At 40.7% G+C, this 16,412-nt stretch overlaps 2 protein-coding genes across 7 annotated transcripts in view; one reads left to right on the plus strand and one right to left on the minus strand.

Moving 5' to 3' along the window:
• LOC5574744 (protein shifted) overlaps positions 1-7,268 on the plus strand; it is a 63,527-nt gene extending 56,259 nt beyond the window's left edge. For all 3 annotated transcript variants that reach the window (XM_021838774.1, XM_001655261.2, XM_001655262.2), the window contains exons 6-7: positions 6,733-6,936; positions 7,000-7,268. In XM_021838774.1, the coding sequence (XP_021694466.1) occupies positions 6,733-6,936; positions 7,000-7,043 (248 nt within the window). In that variant the 3' untranslated portion in view covers positions 7,044-7,268. The remainder of the gene's footprint in view (positions 1-6,732; positions 6,937-6,999) is intronic.
• LOC5574741 (5-demethoxyubiquinone hydroxylase, mitochondrial) lies at positions 7,217-9,193 on the minus strand. 4 transcript variants are annotated; one of them, XM_011495297.2, is made up of 3 exons: positions 9,035-9,193; positions 8,758-8,966; positions 7,217-7,717 (listed from the first exon to the last, which is right to left on the minus strand). In XM_011495297.2, exons 2-3 carry the CDS (start codon positions 8,906-8,908, stop codon positions 7,287-7,289), a joined length of 582 nt encoding a protein of 193 aa, XP_011493599.1. In that variant the 5' UTR covers positions 8,909-8,966; positions 9,035-9,193; the 3' UTR covers positions 7,217-7,286. The 4 variants fall into 4 exon arrangements, with proteins under 4 accessions (XP_011493599.1, XP_021694467.1, XP_011493600.1 ...); XM_021838775.1 differs by having other exon boundaries at positions 9,039-9,184; XM_011495298.2 differs by having other exon boundaries at positions 8,758-8,981; positions 9,035-9,183.
• Between the last annotated feature and the right edge of the window lie 7,219 nt (positions 9,194-16,412).

Below are 16,412 nucleotides of genomic sequence, written 5' to 3' on the forward strand. Positions count from 1 at the left end.
TTCGAATAACCGTTCAACGATTGATCTGTTCGACCGCTCAGCCAGACCGTTTTGTTCCGGAGTATAGTCAACGGTTGTTTGGTGCTTGATACCATGCTTCTTCAACAGCTCTTGAAATTTCCGGTTCGTAAACTCCTTCCCGTTATCCGAACGAATCACCATCAGCTTGCGACCTGTTTGTCGTTCCGCCAGACTATGGTATTCTTGAAACGCCTCGACGACCTCCTCAGCCGACTTTGTCTTCAAAAAATATACGTAGATTCTTCGGGTTTTGTCATCAGTGAAGGTAATGAAGAAACGGTTGCCGCCGATTGACGACTCCTCCATAGGTCCACCGATATCCATATGAACAGTTTCTAGGACCTCCTTCGCTCGATGTCCTTGCTTGTTGAACGGTAATCTTGATTGCTTCCCTAGAGCACAAATCTTGCACGCCTCGAACATCTTCTCTTCAATCGATATTCCGGTGACTAAATCCTTCCGGAGTTGCTTGAGACCATTCAGATGTAGATGTCTCATTCTTCTATGCCACAGCTCCAGATTTGTCATTTCGGAACATGCGAGGACCGTCGATGCACCGGCTTGGTTGAACTCTTCCGAGATCCGGTAGCGAAAATTTCTCCAGCAGCGTTCACCACTCGGCAGCCATCCTTTTTGAAAATCACCTCGTTACCGTTTTCAACTATCTGACTTACGGACAACAAATTCGTTGAGAGTTCGGGAATCAGTTGAACGTTGCGCACATCTATTTCCGGTTCTTCTGGACAGCATTCGGATTTCAACTTCATGTCACCGACCGCTTGCACCTGCATGGTACCTTTGTTCGCTGCAACTACGGTTCCACTTCCAGGCCGCAAATTGTTCAATAGCTTCCGGTTCTTGGTCATGTGTGGTTGCTCCTGAGTCAAAATACCACTCATCTCCAGCGTCTTCGATTGTTGAAAGCACGGTGCAGAAAGCATTTCCCCGCTTCTCACCTTGACGAAATTTGCTTGAACAATTCTTCGCAATGTGTCCGAATTTGTAGCAGCAACGACATTTCGGTCCTTTCGATGAAGACTGTTCTCAGGGCTGTTTTCCACCTTGATACTGTTGATGCTTTTGATAGTTCTTCGTCGCGTACGCCGAACTGATCGATGGTTCTTCCATCTCTTGGAGTAATTTAGTCTTGATCAGGTCTCCTTTAATCGCTACGCCGGAACTTGAGATCGCCATCACCATCGGTTTGTACTCTGGAGGAAGGTCAGCAAGTAGTAAGGCTCCTACCCATTCTTCGCTCACGTCGAATCCGATTCCTCGCAACTGGTGTGACGTTGAAACGATCCGGTTGACGTAGTCGACCATTGACGAACAGTTCACCAATCGGGTATTGATCAACTTACTCAGCAGCCCTACTTTTCGTTCAGTTCCTGAATCTTCAAAAGCATTTTCCAGACACGACCAAGCTTCGCGGGCAGACTTCGCTTCTTGAACATGGACGTAATTTACAGGTTCGAGCAGCAAGCTAAGCTTCGCATTCGCTCTTCTGTCCTTCTTTGCATCCACCTCCGGCAACGCTCCAGCGGCACCCGGTGTAGGCTTGACTACGTCCCATAGCTCTTCCAGCTCGAACAGTGACTGTACTGCAAATTTCCAGGTCGTCCAGTTTTCCCTTCCTTGCAGACGCTGTATTGCAGGCAGACTTGATACGCTGTAGCTCGTAGGGTTCGCCCAAGCTCCATCTCCGTTTCCGCCGCTAACAGAACTTCCGGTGCTTACCGTTTCGTTAGGCATTTGTTCGTGATCTTGCTATTCTTCTGTTGTAATCCAAATAAGGCCCATAACCTGCTACTGCTTGGACCGACTAAGTTTGGCATGATTCTCCCTATTGCGTTCATTGCCTTCTGGGACTTTTCGCATGCGAAATCGACGTAGCTCTTGAAATTCAGCCGATAGTCGATCATTACTCCCAGGTGCTCCAACACACGCGTCGGTGCAATCACATACCTTCCTACGTTGACCTCCAACTGCTGAACCGCCTTGCAGTTGCTGGCTAGCAGTACCTTTGTTTTGTGGTTAGCTATCTGCAGTCCGGCGTTGGTGGCTAGGACGTTGGGTCGTGCTTCGGGAAGAGACCCTCCACGAACAAATTCAGCTGCTCGTGAAAGGCTTTTGATGTTTGCCATAACGACTCGATACGCATTACCCCACAGATTGGTGTCTGCATCTTGGCACATCTCCTTGTACAATTAAATTTACTAAGCTTGATCTCACGTTCGAGTGCAGTCCTAGCTTCTCTAAAAGCCGTCCTTCGCTCCCTTCTCTCCAATTCCGTCCCTGCTCTCTGAGCCCGCCTTCTGCATCTGAGGTGTCGGCTACGGTAGACGCGTCACGCGAAGCGAAGCGAAAATCGCGTCTACCCTAACCGCGCTCTGAGACAAGCAGCGCGAAGCGTGCTGAGCGTGTCATTCCACCAGTCACCGTTTGTTCCTCGGCTCCAGTTTTCGCGGCATAGTTGCGTCACAAGCCGTTACCATCCTTTGTGTTAGCTCGGTGGCGTCGATATCTTCGTTGTCGCCGTCTTGACTAAGTGCCTCAAAGAATAGCTTCTTGTTAAAGGCTTTCGTCTTCCACTTTCGCTCGCTAGTTATTCTTTCCATTGTTGGCGCAGGGTTTCGTTGACCGATACGATAGCGAATCGCTAGATGGTCGTACCCCTCATAAACTATTCATTTCATATTCGCCGACAGTGCTGGACTGGAAAACGTAACGTCAATGATGTATTCCCTTCCGTTCCTCCGAAATGTGCTAACGGAGCCTTCATAGCACAATCGTACATCTAGCTTCGCTAAAGCTTCCTGCAATGTATCCTCTTATATTCTGCGGGTGGTGATAAGAGCAGATAATCAGTGGAGGGTGCGATCCGCCTGCGATCCTGACACACAATTATGGTGCTTATTGATAAGCTCTCCATCTCGTATTGTGCTGTTGGAGCACGGGACATGCGTTGTCTGGGACTTGCGGCTGGATGGATATAGTGTGGGTTCTGTTGTTCTGCTGTGGTGAGTGTAGTGTATTTTACATGATTTCTGAGAAAATTCGGAATTGGCATGTCTCAGATGAAACTTCATTATTGGATCATAAACACATTGTTTTTGAGTGGGGTGGAGGCGACTTATCACCAACAGCATATCGTAATCCTAGAAAAACGAACTGGGGTCATTATGCTAATCACTTGAAATCTGACACTTTTACAAATGAAATTAGTATTAAGACAATACAACAACTTGAATCATTTTCGCAAGAGGTAAACGAAGTGATTCTAAAAGCATATAATAATAGCTGTCCTATCAGGCAATCGTCCTCTAGTAGGGACGTACCATGGTGGAACTCAAAATTGGAAAGCCTTAGAAAAACATCTCGGAAATTGTTTAATAAAGCAAAACGAACCTCAGATTGGGCTCAGTATAGAAGAGCTCTAACTGAATACAATAACGAATTAAGGAAATCAAAGAGAAGAACTTGGATTCATATGTGCGAGAGTATAGATAATACACCAATTGTTGCTAGATTACAGAAAACTCTTGCTAAAAACCATACTTCTGAACTTGGCAACCTTGAACGCCAAGATGGGGTGTATACTAAAACTTGTAATGAGACACTTGATTTGATGATGGATACTCATTTTCCGGGAGCGGCTTCAGGCGAGGATATACAGTATACTGAAATGCAAGGATGCTCTATGCAGACCATACCGGAGATCCGCAAGGTGGAGTACTTTCGCCACTTTTATGGTCTTTGGTTGTAGACGACCTTCTCAGAAGCTTAGAAGCTAAAGGTTTCGAGGTTGTAGGCTTTGCGGATGATATAGTCATCGTAGTAAGAGGAAAGTTTGACAACATAGTATCGGAAAGAATGCAGCAGGCCCTAAAGTATACCCAATCATGGTGTATAAAGGAGGGTCTAAGCATTAACCCGTCAAAAATCGTGATTGTCCCATTCACTAAAAAGAGGAAAGTCAACTTAAAATCTTTTAAGATTGGAGAAGTTGAAATTCAAGTTAGCAGTCAGGTAAAATACTTGGGAGTAATCTTAGATGCCAAGCTTAGCAGGAATGCGCATCATGACTCTACGATTAATAAAGCGATCAACGCATTATGGTTATGCTCCAAAACTGTCGGGAGGAAGTGGGGCTTGAGGCCAAAAATGATTATGTGGATTTATACATCTATTATACGACCAAAAATTACCTACGCTTCATTAGTGTGGTGGCCTAACACCAGGGAGGCTACTGCAGGAATGAAACTAGCTAAGCTTCAAAGACTTGCGTGCATTGCTATAACGGGAGCAATGCACAGCACTCCATCGAAAGCGTTAGATGCTATTCTCAATCTGCTGCCTTTGCACGAATATGTGCAATTAAAAGCGGAAAGAAGTGCTTTAAGGCTTAAGAGGTCTAAAAATGTTTTGCCAGGTGATCTTATTGGCCACTTGAGCATTTTGCAACACTTTAAAAGAGGACCGGTGATGAGTATGAACGGAGACTGGATGAGACCTGAGGACAACTATGATTTTCTCTACAAGGTAAGCGAAATGACGCGTACAAGTTGGGATGTCGGAGGTCCCACGGTTCGTGAAGGCTCAATCATATTCTTTACTGACGGCTCAAAAATTGGAACAAATACTGGGGCTGGGATCTTTGGACCCGGAGTAAATATTTCAGTTGCAATGGGACATTGGCCAACAGTGTTTCAAGCTGAGTTTTTTGCAATACTTGAATGTGTGAATGTCTGTCTGAAAAGAAAATACAGATATGCAAATATATGTATTTTCTCTGATAGTCAAGCAGCTCTAAACGCATTAAGTGCATATAAATGTACATCAAAACTCGTCTGGGAATGTATTCTCTCGTTGCGACAGTTGTGTGAATCAAACTCGGTAAATTTGTACTGGGTTCCAGGACACTGTGACATTGAAGGGAATGAAAAGGCAGATGATCTTGCAAAACGGGGCTCAAATTCACAGTTTGTTAGCCCGGAACCATTCTGTGGTATACCAAACTGTGCAGTAAAAATGGAACTTAAGTGCTGGGAAGAACAAAAGGTGATGACCAACTGGATGGATGTCAAAAAGTGTACCCAGTCTAAAAGATTTATAACTCCAAACGCAAATAAAACTAAAAAGATTTTAGAGCTCAACAAGAGGGCTTTTTGTACATACACTGGCCTAGTAACTGGGCACTGTCCGAGCAAATATCATTTGAAGAACATTGGCCAGGTTCAGAATGATATTTGTCGCTTTTGTAATATTGAAAGTGAAACCTCGGAACATCTGCTTTGCAGTTGTGGTGCATTATACAGGCGCAGATCAAAGTTTCTCGATAGCGGCTGTTTACAGCCCAGTGAGATCTGGTCTGCTGATCCGAGAAAGGTGATTGGTTTCATAAACCATATCATACCTGATTGGGAACGTGTCATGGTAAGCAGCTGATCGTCTAATCAATGGTGTTCGGCTAGCGTGACATGTACAGTAAACTGGGACATACTACAATAGTTCTAAATAATGGACGCAGTAGTTTCAACCCCCAACAAAAAAAAAAAAAAATACATAATTAGAAAGACCTATGCCTTTATTTCATACGGTGACCTTGGGAAGCTTTGATGCCCTCGCGTGGCCGTTGGTTGCGAGCAGGTTACTGGTTTTAACAAATACATGTTAAATTCCTAATAGTCTGTGCAAGATTGATTAAAGGAAGGTTCAGTGATCTAAGCAGTCAGTGGGTGCGAAGTGAGGTCAGCTACAGGCGAGCTGGCTAGCTGGCGAGTATGTTTTCATGTATCGTTTCTATGGGAATGTTAGGGATTGTTTACCAAAGAAAATAAATCCTACCGGTAAGTGAAAATTTTCTCCCGCATTTCTAAGTAACGTTTACCTTCTTCGTGTGTTTTAGAGGATGTAAAATGCAAGTGTTTTATTGTTTAAAGTGAGGAAAAGCTACTAGGATGCTACATTTCTTCTATGACTAGTGAAATTAAAAGCCGAACGAAACGAGATGGAGTGTGGCTGTGAAAAATGTTTGGAGGTACGTCTTGAGTTAGCACCTTCAAACCAAAACAAACTCGCCAGCTGTCACCTGGTATTTCAAAATGGCAAATTCAACATTCTGACACATTGAAGTACCTCCCTTCTAGATACCTTGATTCTGTGTCTGTTTTGGGGAACCGTAAAACTCGCGGTTTTGTCGAGGTTAGGGGTAACAATATTTTCAAAGGAACGGATAGGATAATGGGATCATTACGTTGACGTTCAGCAGCGTTCAGTTGTGTCTTGTTGGTTTTGGTCTGGTCCAACGTAGATTTGACAATGACAACCTGTAACGATACAAAAAGACGGATTTCGAGGGGATACAAGGTGGACCGACAAGACGGGGAAACAAACACTGATTACAGCTTGTTTCGAAAAGTCGTGCAGAAGGTCAAATTTACTCAACACATCTCTAATGTATTCCTTTTCTGGTTTCCTTTGGGCCGATGTAACAGTATTTTTTCAAGGAATCCCTCCGAGAATTCTATTAGTTCATCTAAGAACATCTTTTAGAAATTTTTGGGGACCCCTGTGTAAGAATTTCAGAATGAGACCTCGCCGTTTTACCTGAAAAATATCGGAAGAGAACCGCTGGAGCTTTTCTTTGAGAATCTATCGAAAATTTTTGGAGAACATATAATTTCTAAAATATAAGTTTTTAAATTCCAGCAAAGTGCGTCATCCCTTGTCTACACGACGGCAAATGCAAAGGAGTGAACAAGTGCCGCTGCAAGCCTGGATTGAGTGGAGATCACTGCCAGATTGGACGTCGCCAGCGATCCACCTGTAAGAGACCCTGCAAGCACGGGACCTGCCAGCCCGATCACACCTGCAGCTGCGACAACGGATGGTTCGGGAAACTCTGCAACAGACGTAAGAATCGCGAGGTAAAATCCTTATGAAACCTTTTTTCAATCGATGATCGTTTAATTTTAGGAGAGAAGAAGAAACGCAATGGCTCGAAGTTACCTAAAAGGTAATCCATGGGAAATGGTCCAGCCGGCGCCACCTAGCCCAGAAGATGGAACCACTCTCTGCCGAAACCAATGCCTTATCTGCCTAGCTTGTGCTTATGTTCTCAATATAATCGTTCTGGAGTGTTCTTTCAGCCTCTCTTACTCGCGCAAGAGGGAGATAAACGCAGCCACATGTGTATTTTGTTGTGATAAATAAACGAAAATTTATAGTTTCTCAGTGTAAGACAACCAAAAGTGCGATTTTTTTCAAACCTTTTCGGCTATCTTTATCGCCGTACGGCACCCAAACTTGATCACATCGGTCAGAGCCTTGTAGAACGGTGCCTGTTCGGCTCCCTCGTGCAGTCCAATGTCGTGATGTTCCTGTTCCTCATCCCGGAAGCGTTGGATCGTTTCCAGCAGCTCGTGGTCCTTGAAATCCGGGTTGTCCATCAGCTCACGGAGCTGGTCGTTGTAGTGTTCAACGATTACCGACTCGACGGCCACCGTGCACGCCATGGCCGCCTTTTCGCCGAGCAGCGCACTTCCGGCTCCGAGGGCGAACCCTGCAATGTTCCACAGTGGAAGCAGAGCAGTAGGCCGGGCGCGGTATTTGTTCATCAGTCGGTCGAATTCCGCTTTGTGAACTTTTTCCTGTTCCCACATGTGCTCGATCGTTTTTCCCACTTTGGTGTTGCCTGCGAAATTTTCAGGGAGTAATTATAATAGGCCCACTTTCTGTTAAACTTATCTAGACTTATCTGCACTAATGTTAAATATTGTGGCTCCAGCACTAAAATTAAGTCGTTGATCACATAATTTATTTCCGCTGTGGCAATTAGTAAACGTTAAACATATTGTCGGAAGTAGTGCGCTGCATCAACCATTCGACGAACTACATATACATCGCATTACTTCAGATGTTATGTTTAACGTATAGAAACAGCAGCGGAAGTTATCGATCGGAAATCGGAATGTAATTTAGTGATATATTCACAATAGTTAAATGCTTAAATGACATGTTATCTCTTTTTTTGGGAAAATTTTTTCACAGTGTATTTAGAGCACATGTTTTGGATTTGTATCGATAGCAATTCTATTGAAATGACCGATTTTCACAACGATGTAGCACGACGAAGGACAAGACGACGAGTAGTCGATGGAGAGAAATCGATCATTTCAGTTACGCCCTTATGATACTGAACACGACATTTAATTCCGAAATCAGTGACATTACGATAGATTGAAAACTAAAGTTTTGTTGGGTCAGAGTATTGAACACCAGATATATCAATATTTGCCTTCAATCAGATTGGACCAAGACTTGTAGTACTTAGTAGTTTTTTTTTTTGTATTCGTATGTTCATTTTTGACGATAACCTATTAGTTTTAAGCTTTTTACAAGGTCAAGAAAACTGATTTTGAAATTGACCTGAGATATAGTTTGTAAACTGACAGGGTATCGTAACGTTAATAAATTACAATTATAATTACAATTTACATGTAAGATTTGCAGTGCCAAAAACAAGAGTTAACTAAATTAAAATTAAAATCACAATCCCGAATTTCTACCAACATGATTCTAAAATTTTGAAACTTTTCAAATTTAAAAACAAGTTTTCAAAATTAAAATTTGATCATGAAACTAATTGTTGCAGCGGATATAATTCCCAGCTGCATACTGGCCTTTCCCGGTTTTGTCACCAAGCATGCAACGCCTACTACTAAATTGACTTACCCAGAACGGCCAGCTGGCCCTTGTAGATCTGATTGGCGCCCAATTCGCCAGCATGGTCAACCCGGATTATGCGGTCAATCGTTTCCGAACACCGCTTGGCACTACTGAGCGCGGCATTGAGGTGCAGACTACGCGACAGAACTCGCTGCATTTTGGTCAGAAATTTAAATATTTATATACGACGACGAGGAGCTCTGCTGGAGCGAAAGCTAGAAGTTACGCAACTATTACTAACACTAAATATTTGGAAAAGTAACTATCTACAGGGTTTATTTACCTACTGGATTTGTATTAAACCTAATGTAATCACTTATTAGCTAAAACTATCACTTTTATCGCGAAAAATCGAGTGATAAATACGACGATCGGTCTGACGAAATGCGAATCGAAAATGATCGGAATTAGTAAACAAAGAACGACTCACATCTCTTTTGTTTTGCAACATTGCACGCTTAAAACAATCGACATTTCTTTGTGTGGGCCGCCGCAAACTCCAATTGACAAGATCTGTACATGACTTGGCTGAAAGGTAGGAATCCAGTTTATGGCTTGAATTTTAGGCTGTGTGCGCTATAAAATGTTTGACTTTTACGGCGAGCCTTGTTTTCAGAGGACAGTTAAGTGTCCCATGTGCGAGAGCAAGACAGCATCAATCCAAGGCTCGCAGCAAGGCGGGTTCACTATGGCCTATTCATAAATTTCATAACGCTGAAGGGGGTGTCCTTAAGATGTTACAGCTCATACGAAATTCGAAAAATATTCATACAAAATGCGTCACGAGGGGGTGGGTAGGTGTCAGAAATGACCATTTTTGACGTTATGAAATTTGTGAATAAACTCTAAGGTTATACATTATGCTCACTTTGTACACTCAGAAATACGGGTAGTCACAGAATTACTAAATTTCAGTAAATTATGACTATTTTCTATCTGCCTCTCTTTCATTCTGCAGGGAATTTTATTCCAATTTGTATAGGGTAATGACTGTTTATTTTGTTCTCAAACGCTAACAGTTGGCGCCAGCAGCAAAAATTACAGACAACAACCTTTTGAACATTCAGTTTCTCTTACCGGCCGCCGAGCGACGACACTGTTTTTTTGTATGTCACCCACTGATCGCGCTACGCTGGATTCTCAAATTTCTCAAACTTTTAACACAAGCGCATGGAAGAATGGTAGTTGGAGAACTGTCAAAACGTATGGAAAATAATGAAAATCGTAATATGCTTGCGATTAGGAAACTGGATCAAAAAAATAGTGATTAGAAATCAAGTGTAAAGTGAATACATAACTTTTTGTGTTTAGTTCATCTTCCGTGATGCTTTCTTTGCTTCAGGATTTCGTTTTTACTACCATTTAAAAAGAGCCATCTATTGCCTTTTCAGTTTTGAATATCGCCCTATTCGCCTGGGTTGAAGCATCGCTAAGCTTCAACCCAGACGAAATGAAATTTAATGTAGAAATTCACAGCCGAATGAAAGGGATGCAGATAGAAAATAGTCATTACTACATAAAATTTAGTAATTCTGTGACTATTTTTATTTCTGAATGTCACAGAATGAGTAGGTAAGGAAGGGCTGGCAACTTTGTTTACAAACGTGTGGGATAGGTATCCGGGCGATTAACATCTGATTGGGAGGAGAAACAGTGTTGTCAATAATTATTCTAGTACCTATTCCTCGTGTGCTCCATACTTCTCTCTTTTTTCTACAGTTTTGTCCACAGCGCGATTAGTTTCTGTTTTAGCATCATCCGGACCAGGCAGTAATGACTTCCCAGATAACCAATAAGCACTGTTTCAAGCAGTATATGAGTCGTCCAAACGTTTTTTACAGTACCAACTGACATCATAAAACATTTTAAAATTCTTCTAGGCACTGTGATCTCTAAGTCCTGTAATAATCCATATATTCATATATAACCTAGGCTAGTAGTTATAACAAAGACAAATTTACACCTATGTTTTATGTATATTGGCGACAGCTTCACGATTCGTAAATATTTAAGCTTTGGATTAGAAATATTACATTCGATTTCTGTGCTTCAATGTTTTATTTGATTGAGAAACAGAACCATTCCAAGATTTCTGGTTGGTTTCCATCGCCCGCAGTACTGACAAAGGCATTTCCTCCGTTGTCCCGACCTTCATCTCCCATCCTTATCCCTGCACATATCGGCTCGCGGAACGAAGCCATTGCAGGGTGCGTTGAGCTTCTGATAGAACTTACGTGTTTTATGAGACCGGCACAGTTGTCCATCTCCTCGCACTCCGTCTCCTTCCGGCGGCGTTTTTTCTCCCGAAAGAGGTGGGTCTGCTGTTACCGTTTCCATCTGTATCGTTCACCGTTCGGGCCCATTCACATATTTCATAACGCTGAAGGGGGTGGGTGGGTGTCTTCAAGATGTTACAGGTCATACAAAACTTTTGATATTTTCAACCCTGTTGCAGCTGTTGCCATTGCTTCATAGTTTCTGAATTTTTCGAAAACTTCAGATTTCTTTTTCAGCACGTATACCACAGCAAAATGCGAATAGTCATCTATAAAAGAGACAAAATATCGCGAACCATCCCATGCAGCCGGTGTTATTGGGCCGCAAACATCTGAATGGATGAGTTCCAACGGTCTTGCTGCTCGTACACGTGTACCTTTGAACGGCTCTCGGCATTGTTTGGCAAATATGCAAGGTTCACAGAAGGCAATATCTTCAGATTGTTTCGGCATCCCAATTACCATACCTGCCAGGGTCTTCAAATTTGCGCTTCCCAGATGCCCCAGTCTACGGTGCCAGAGATTTGTGTCTTACACTTGACAAGCGTACACGGATGTTTGTTCATAGTAGACATCTAGCTCATAGAAATCGCCTCGTATTGGACAGACAGCAATCACTTCAGCTTCATATTCCAATTTCGCGGCTGTTCTTCCAAATGTTACCTTGATATCCGCTCTAGCTAGTTTCTTCACAGAAAGAAGGTTTGCTCTCAGATCTGTTACGTACAGCACATCATTGATGGTAACTTGAACTCCCAAGCTGTTGACTCCAGTGATGCTACCGGCATAAAGCTTGAATTGATTCATTTTCCTTCGCAACGTTAATTACAATCGGCTGACCTAATTTCACGAGTTTCTTGAAGCAATTCTTTTCATTGACGAGGTGATCACTGGCTCCTTTTCTTCGAACAGCTTCTGTTGAAACATTCCGACCGACCATGAAGGCCACAGCTTTACCTCCACTGGCTACATTGGCTTCAGCTTGAATCTTCACTCGCAGGGTGTCTACTCATTTATCAAAATGAAATTCCCTGATATTTCCAGGTTTTTTTCCAGGTTCTATCAAATAATTCCAGGTGCCAGAAATACTCTTATTTTATATGGGTTAAACAAACTAATAACAAATTTTAAAGTGTTTATAATTTAATAGCATTTTTTAAAGCAATCTGGAGCTATTACAATATCCAATATTCTAATAATAAGGTGCTGAATATATCTAAGCTTAAATATTATCCAGTTGAATTGTATTTGATCATGATGATGTATTCTATTTCGTTTGTAAATTCTCTGTTCGTCATTGTGAACTGCGTTCTCGTGCAAAAAGAGGATTATTCATTAATTTTCATGGGTTATTTGAACACCTGATATGCAAAATTAATTCTTTTTTATTAGTGACAATATTTAAACATAAAATTTCGTTTACCGATGTTTCGAGAGTTCTTAATTGAATAATTGTTACGAAATTTTACATCAATAATTAAACAATACCAGATTGTTTTTGCAAAATTGGATTTTTTTGATATCAAATATTTTCCAATAATTTTAAAAATGGTTACAGTAATCAGTAGCAAAGAGTTTGATTCCTCATGAAATCAGATCAGACATTTTTCTAAGAATATTTCTAAAATTATTTCCAATTTTTCGTGACATTACGACAAATAAAACATTTTGTATTACTCTATGCAATTTCAATGATTTTCTCAAGCAATTTCATCAGAAATTATTTTAGGTATTCGCCCAAAGATTCAGATATACCTTCAAAGATTTCTTTAGGTTAGATAGATGGACAGAATTCCTCCAAGATATTTTTTTTTTATTTAAAAATACAATCTGGGTTTTTCCAAAGAATACCACAAAAATTACCTCAGAGGCTAAGAGATTCTATCAGGAATTTCTTCATATATTATTTCAGATATTCTTCAATAAAGCCCTTAGTCTCCCAAGATTTCAACCAGCGATTCTCCCATCGGTTTTTCTTGAACATCCTCCAAGACTCCTGTTTAAAAACTGTTGGAATATTCAATCAGAAACTTTTCCAGATGCCAATAGGAATTTCTCAGGAATTCTTACAAAAATGTTCTTCAGAATTTCATTAAGATTTTAGCTAGGATTTTTGTTAACGTCACCTTCAGGAATTACTTCAGAGGTTGCTCATAAGATTTCTTTGGGAATTCCTCCAGTATTTCTAACGGATTCCTCAAGGAAGTTATCAAAAAAAAAATTCAAGCATTCATCCAGGAGTTTTTCCACAATTAATGAATGAATTTTTCCACGAAATTATGGAATTGAAAATTGAAAAATCTCATGACGTATTCCTAAAGCAAATGGTAAACTTGTGTATGTTATTGTGTCAATCTTGATGAATGAGGATTTCTAGAAGAATTTTGCAAAGAAAATAAAAAAAAAAAAACAAATCAATTGAATCTCTGATAACAGGCGAAATACAAAAAAAAATGTGTAGGAATGATCGATGGAATTCTTGGCAAAATTGCTGTAGTGTTATCTGGTGTGGTACATTTAATCACCTTTTAATTTACTCGAATAACACCTTGTGGAATTTTCGAAGTAATTCTTTACAGTAACCGTGAATGAAAAAGCATAGCAATTCTTGTCGGGTTCGTTGAAAAAAAATCCTTAAACGAATTTTATTAAAAACTCTGGAGTTGATCCCAACTAACATTTAGTGCAAATGTATACATTCTCTAGGCCCTCTTTATACGGCTTTATGCTGAGTAAAGGCGCTGTACATACGAACGAAAGCTTCTATGCGATACTTTTACCAACAAATCTGGCGAATCTACTCAGCTACTTTTAAGCTGTGGTGGCAGTTCTTATTCATACCGATCATTGCTCTATCTCGACAGTTATACGACAATTAGCTGTGTAACATCTTCGGAAGGCGCTTTCTCAACCATTTCTCAACTTTTGAATAATTTTTATACAGCTTCGCTGTATTATCGATTAAATATTATTTTCAAGCTGTTTCACAGCTTCCGGAATTCATATCATAAGTACCTGAATTTAATGATCCCAACGTTACCTACCACCGCTTGGAATCGAACTTACGATCTCTGCATCCACGAGTCTCGACGCTGTCATTGTTGCCACCACAGTCTATATCGAAAGGCAAAGAAAACACAACATTTTGTTCTACATCGAAAACGGTTCACACAATATTTTATAATGATCGTAAAAGATTTCATAGCCACGCTTACACCACTTTATCAGGCTGTAAAAGAGTGCGATACGTCAAACGCAATGTTTACATCCAACAAGCTGGGTAGATGCGCTACAAGTTGTTGTTTTACAGCTAACTGCTGTATGCTCGCTGTATAACTGACGACAAAGCGCTTCTTAGTTATATATTGAGCAGCATAACAAATCATATTGTATAGAAGCAGCAGGATTTATGATGGCGAGTTTTATTCCACATCATTAAGTTGCTATCTTTTACGGTGTTGAGTTACAGCTTAGTGAAAGCAGCAAAAGCAATAACTGACGAAATTTATTCAGTTAAGATTTGTAACTGCAAAACGTTTGCGTTACAGCTGTATTAACGCTAATCGTTCTATTTTTGGCAGCTTTCATTTTTTGCTGCGTTCGCTGCTTCAATTCAACTGTTATACAACACAAAGCAAATAATCTTGGCTTATAGCGCTAAAATTGTTAGTTGGGGACCTTGACGGGTTTTCTTGGAAGAAAATATGTGGAAATCTTTGGAAGATCTTTTAGAGCAACAACTAAGCTAGTCTTTGAAAAATTGTTCAATTAACCCTTGAGAAAATTACTGGAGGTAGTAATGTTGAAGTGCTCAAGTGAAAAATACTGGAAGTAGTAGTGCTGAAGCAAATTCTGGAGAAATACTTTAAGCATCCTTTGAAAAATTGCTAGAAGAATTGATAGAGGAATCTCTTGAAGAATTTCTGGAGAGAACCCTGTACTAGTACCTGAAAGTATTCCAGATGAAATCTCTGAAAAAAACACTAGGATAATTCCTGAAGATTTTCTCGAGAAATATAAGATGAAATTTTGCACTTCAAGCAAAATAAGGAAGAAAGTGACTTTAGAGACCCTTTCGAATAAAATAAAGACTGCAGAGACCTTTCATCACAAATAAAAACTTGCATTAATATAGAGACCAAGTTTCCAAAAACAAACCTGCTACCGTAGGATCCTTTACTGATAAAATATAGAGATATTAAAAAAAATAAATCATGTTTTGGTAAGTCGATAAAATTTCATAATCAAAAAGATCCTCATTGAACAGTTGAAATAGTGGTTTGAAAGCGGCGCAGCCGAATTTTTTTCAATTCCAGATAACTTTCCAGCAAATAGTAGTTAGCTCTGGGTTTTGATGCCGAAATTCTTTGTCGCGAACATATTTTATCATAAATTACAGACTCAAAATAATTTCCCTGATTGTGATCGCAATTCCCTGATAATTCCAGGTTTTTTCCAGGTTGAATAAAATTCCCTGATAATTCCAGGTTTTCCAGGTTTTTCCAGGTAGTAGACACCCTGACTCGACAATCTTTAGCCATGTGTCCTTTCTTGTGGCAACGGTTGCATTTACCAGTAAACCTTCGTATCTTCTGTTTATTACCAGAGAACACTGCAGGTTTCTCCTTGTGAGTATCCATCATTGAACTTTCATCCATTGTTCCTCATCGGGGCGGCCAGATACATCTTGAAACGTCTCAGGTGGATCAGGCAACAAGTTATTATCTGAAGAATTGATATCGCTCCGTAAGAACAACGTTTGGAAATTTGTGAAATGTCCCAGTAACGTTACTCCGTTGAAGTCGAAGTGGATCTTTCGTGTAAAAGAGGATGCAAATGGAAACCCCGTTCGTTATAAAGTCTGCTTAGTTGCAAAAGGATTTCTACAGCAGGCTGGCATTGATTATGGAGAAACTTATGCTCCAGTCGCGAAATTGGCTACGTTTCTATATGGTGACCTGAAAGAAGACGTATATCTAGTAGTTCCTGACGGTGTGTTAGCCAATTCAAATGTAGTCTGCAAGTTAGAGAGGTTGTGTCCGTTTTTTAGCCGATTACTATGATTACCAACAAAAACTCGGAAAATATTCTTACAAAAGGCGTTATGAGGAGGTGGGTGGGTGTTGAAAATGGCAAATTATAAAATTTGTGAATAAACCCTTCTGTCGGGTGCTGCAGCATGACCGCCCACGCTGCATTTTTCTTCTCCAGAATCTGCCTACAATCTCCGTCGAACCAATCGTTCCGTCAATTCCATCCCACGTACTCGACTGTTATCCAGCAGTCCTCAATGTTGAAAGTGTACACGGAGAAATATTTTTACCTAATTTTTGAGTTTACTTTACCCAAAATGAAGTATATCGATTATACTTTCAACCCAAAATC

This window comes from Aedes aegypti, chromosome 1, assembly GCF_002204515.2.
Source record: "Aedes aegypti strain LVP_AGWG chromosome 1, AaegL5.0 Primary Assembly, whole genome shotgun sequence".
NCBI classification, from domain to species: domain Eukaryota; kingdom Metazoa; phylum Arthropoda; class Insecta; order Diptera; family Culicidae; genus Aedes; species Aedes aegypti.